This window comes from Condylura cristata, unplaced genomic scaffold, assembly GCF_000260355.1.
Source record: "Condylura cristata isolate star-nosed mole 26May11 unplaced genomic scaffold, ConCri1.0 scaffold00025, whole genome shotgun sequence".
NCBI classification, from domain to species: domain Eukaryota; kingdom Metazoa; phylum Chordata; class Mammalia; order Eulipotyphla; family Talpidae; genus Condylura; species Condylura cristata.
In genome coordinates this window covers 15,252,666-15,255,891 of record NW_004567126.1, presented here as the reverse complement: position 1 = coordinate 15,255,891, position 3,226 = coordinate 15,252,666, and the positions used below count along the sequence as shown (strand labels likewise).

Here is a 3,226-nt window from a genome sequence, read left to right as displayed (position 1 = left end):
ATGGATAAAGCAAATCATTCTTCAGTAACTGAATTTATCCTTGAGGGGCTAACAGACAAGCCGGGACTCCAGCTCCCTCTATTTGTGTTCTTTTTAGTGATCTACACAGTCTCTGTGGTGGGAAACGCGGGCTTGGTCTTTTTAATCAGGTTCAGTGCTCAGCTTCACACACCCATGTATTATTTTCTCAGTAACTTGTCCTTCATAGATCTCTGCTACTCCTCTGTCATAATTCCCAAGATGTTAGTGAACTTTGTGTCAGAGAAGAACTTTACATCCTTTCCTGAGTGCATGATGCAGCTTTTTTTCTTCTGCTTCTTTGGTATTGACGACTCCTACATGCTGACAGCCATGGCGTATGATCGCTACGTTGCCATTTGTAAGCCCCTGCTCTACAATGTCACCATGTCCAACAGAGTGTGTTTTCTTCTGGTCACCGGTGTGTATACAGTGGGGGTCTTTGGTGCCTTAGTTCATACCAGCTACATATCTACTCGCTCCTTCTGTGGAACTAATGTCATTCAGCATTACTTCTGTGATATCCTTCCTCTTCTGAGTATCTCTTGCTCAAGAGACTTCACCAGGGAACTGCTGGTGATGGTTTTGGTTTCATTCAATGTGTTTGCATGTGCTATAGCCATCTTTATCTCTTACGCCTTTATTGTTTCCAGCATCTTGCGCATCCGATCTGCTGAAGGCAGGTCCAAAGCTTTCAGTACCTGTAGCTCCCATCTTGCAGCTGTTGGGGTGTTCTACGGCTCCATCATTTTCATGTATTTTAAGCCATCTACTGGTGACACAACTCAGGAGAAGGTAGCCTCTGTGTTTTACACTACAGTGATTCCCATGCTTAACCCCCTGATCTACAGTCTTAGGAACAAGGATGTCAAAGAATCTCTAAAAAAACTTCTGAGTTGTGGGATGCTTTCCAGATCTGTATAGAAAACAGTACTTTGTAAAAGAAATAGCACTTTTAAACATAAATTTTATCTTATATTGAGTAAGTAGTTCCAACTTAAGGTCAGCTTAAACTGAAATGTCAGTATGACTTCTTTTTGGTGACCCTCACTTCCTCTTTTTACCAACACAGGTGTCTTTTTTTCACTCTCCTTAGTCACCTAGTCTCACACACACACACACACACACACACAGAGAGTACAGATATATATATATATAACATGTACATATATATATATATCACAGATACACACACACATATATAACATAAAATTGCAATGTCTATATGTATATATATATATATATATAGTTTATATACACATGTATATTAGAACCCTTTGTAAATTTTTATTGCTAAACTGAAAATTCCTGACCAAACCTACTTTAAAATTGCAAGATCTAGGCCCTCCCTGGTGGTACAGCAGGTTAAAGCACAGCACTAAGAAGCTAAAGCCATGTCAGCATGAGTTCCATCCCCGCCTGCCCCAGAGGTGACCCACATGGCACTGCAGACCTTTCCTGACCTGCCCACTGCTTCCCTAAGCAGTGTACTTCATTGATCTGCCTGTTCTGCTCCCCACTCTGTCTCTGGTGAAGCCTCTCACCACCCCTGCACCTCTGGCCTGTACCCTAATTCTTTGTGCACAAATAAATAACTCTTTTAAAAAATTGCAAGATCTAAAATGAATTAAATGTGACAATTCTCTCAGGAATTCTAATACATGACAGGATTGCAAAAGTAGTGGAAATTTCTTAGAATTTTCAGGGAACTTAGTTTCTAGTAAATAAGAAATAGTACTTTCATAAGACTTAACTAGTATCATAATCATAAAGATCCATTTTGCAGAGATCTCAAATCTAGTGGAAAATAAAGTGGCAGAGCAGAAAGGGACAAAATGACTTAAAATTTTTATACTTGAGGTTAGCTAAATGACTGGGAATTGACAACCTACTATAATTTTCTTGCCAACTTATTGTATACTTTGACTCCCTAAGTTTAATTTCAAGATAATTTTCTTCTCTTTGTTTCTTAGTTTGTTTTTATGTTTATTCTCACACTATTTAGAAGACCCCCTAAGTTTTACTTAGGTTTATAATTCATTTTTCCTGTCAATGAGTCAATAAATACATTTTGGTCAGTTATGTGTCAGGTAGGAAAAATTTCCTGCCCTTATGAGAAGAAAATCATGAACCAGTCAAAAAGAAAACATGTATCATGTGGGTAATAGAGAAAAGGGTTCAGTTCTGGGTTAAAGGGGCTTGATTTTTTAAACAAGGATGTGAGAGTTTGAGATATCTCATACTTAAGCTAAAGACAAAAATCCTTTTGGATCCTAAGAGCAAGCTTTAAAGGTTTGACTCCTCTAAGTGAAATAGGAAACCTCCAAAGGGTATGGACAGAAGAGTGACCTGATTGCAAAAAATTTAGCAAGTTGAATCCAGCAATACATTTAAAGGAACATATACTATAATCAAGTGGGGTTTATGCTAGGCATGTAAGGATGACTCAGTATACGCAAAGAATCTCTATGACACACCACCACAACACAATGAAGGACAAAAGCCAAATGGTCACTCCAATAGATGCTGAAATATCCCTTTATGATGAAGCTTTCAATAAAATGGGAAGAGAAAGAAAATGCCTCAGCTTAATAAAGACCATGTATAACAAATCCATATGAAATAATAAAATTGTAAAAGCTTTTCCTCCAAGATCAGAACCACTTCCATCACTATTATACAGCATAATTGAAGTCCTAGCTAAAACAAATTGTCAACAGAAAGAAATAAAGGCATTCAAATCAGAAAGCAGTTAAAATTGTCATTATTTGCAGATGAGGTTTTTATACACTGAAAACCCTCAGGACTCAATCCACCAAAAACTATTTTACAAGTTATAAACCAATATAGTAAGTGTGTAGAAAATACAAACAATATACAAAAATCAGTTACATGTTATATGCAAATAATGACCATTCAAAAAGAAAAATTAAGGAAACAATCTTGTTTACAGTTGTACCAAAAGGGGGGAAAATGGGAATAAATTTAGTCTATTCCATGCTCACAGATTGGGAGGAATTAACATTTTTAAAATGACCATGTTACCTAAAGTGATACACAAACCTGATGATTTGATCGTTAGATTATTCTTACCCTTCCACTGAATGGACCTGAAAGCAATAAAGTTCAAGTAACAATGATGATACTATCATTAAATACTTCTAAATACTATGCCCCACTAAATTAAAAATTGAATCTTTATGGGAAA

General features: G+C 36.7%; 1 protein-coding gene across 1 annotated transcript; it reads left to right on the top strand.

Annotated features, from left to right (window-relative positions):
• LOC101624509 (olfactory receptor 8D2-like) lies at positions 1 to 942 on the top strand. Its single transcript, XM_004688795.1, has one exon. It carries the CDS (start codon positions 1 to 3, stop codon positions 940 to 942), a length of 942 nt encoding a protein of 313 aa, XP_004688852.1.
• Positions 943 to 3,226: the final 2,284 nt, after the last annotated feature.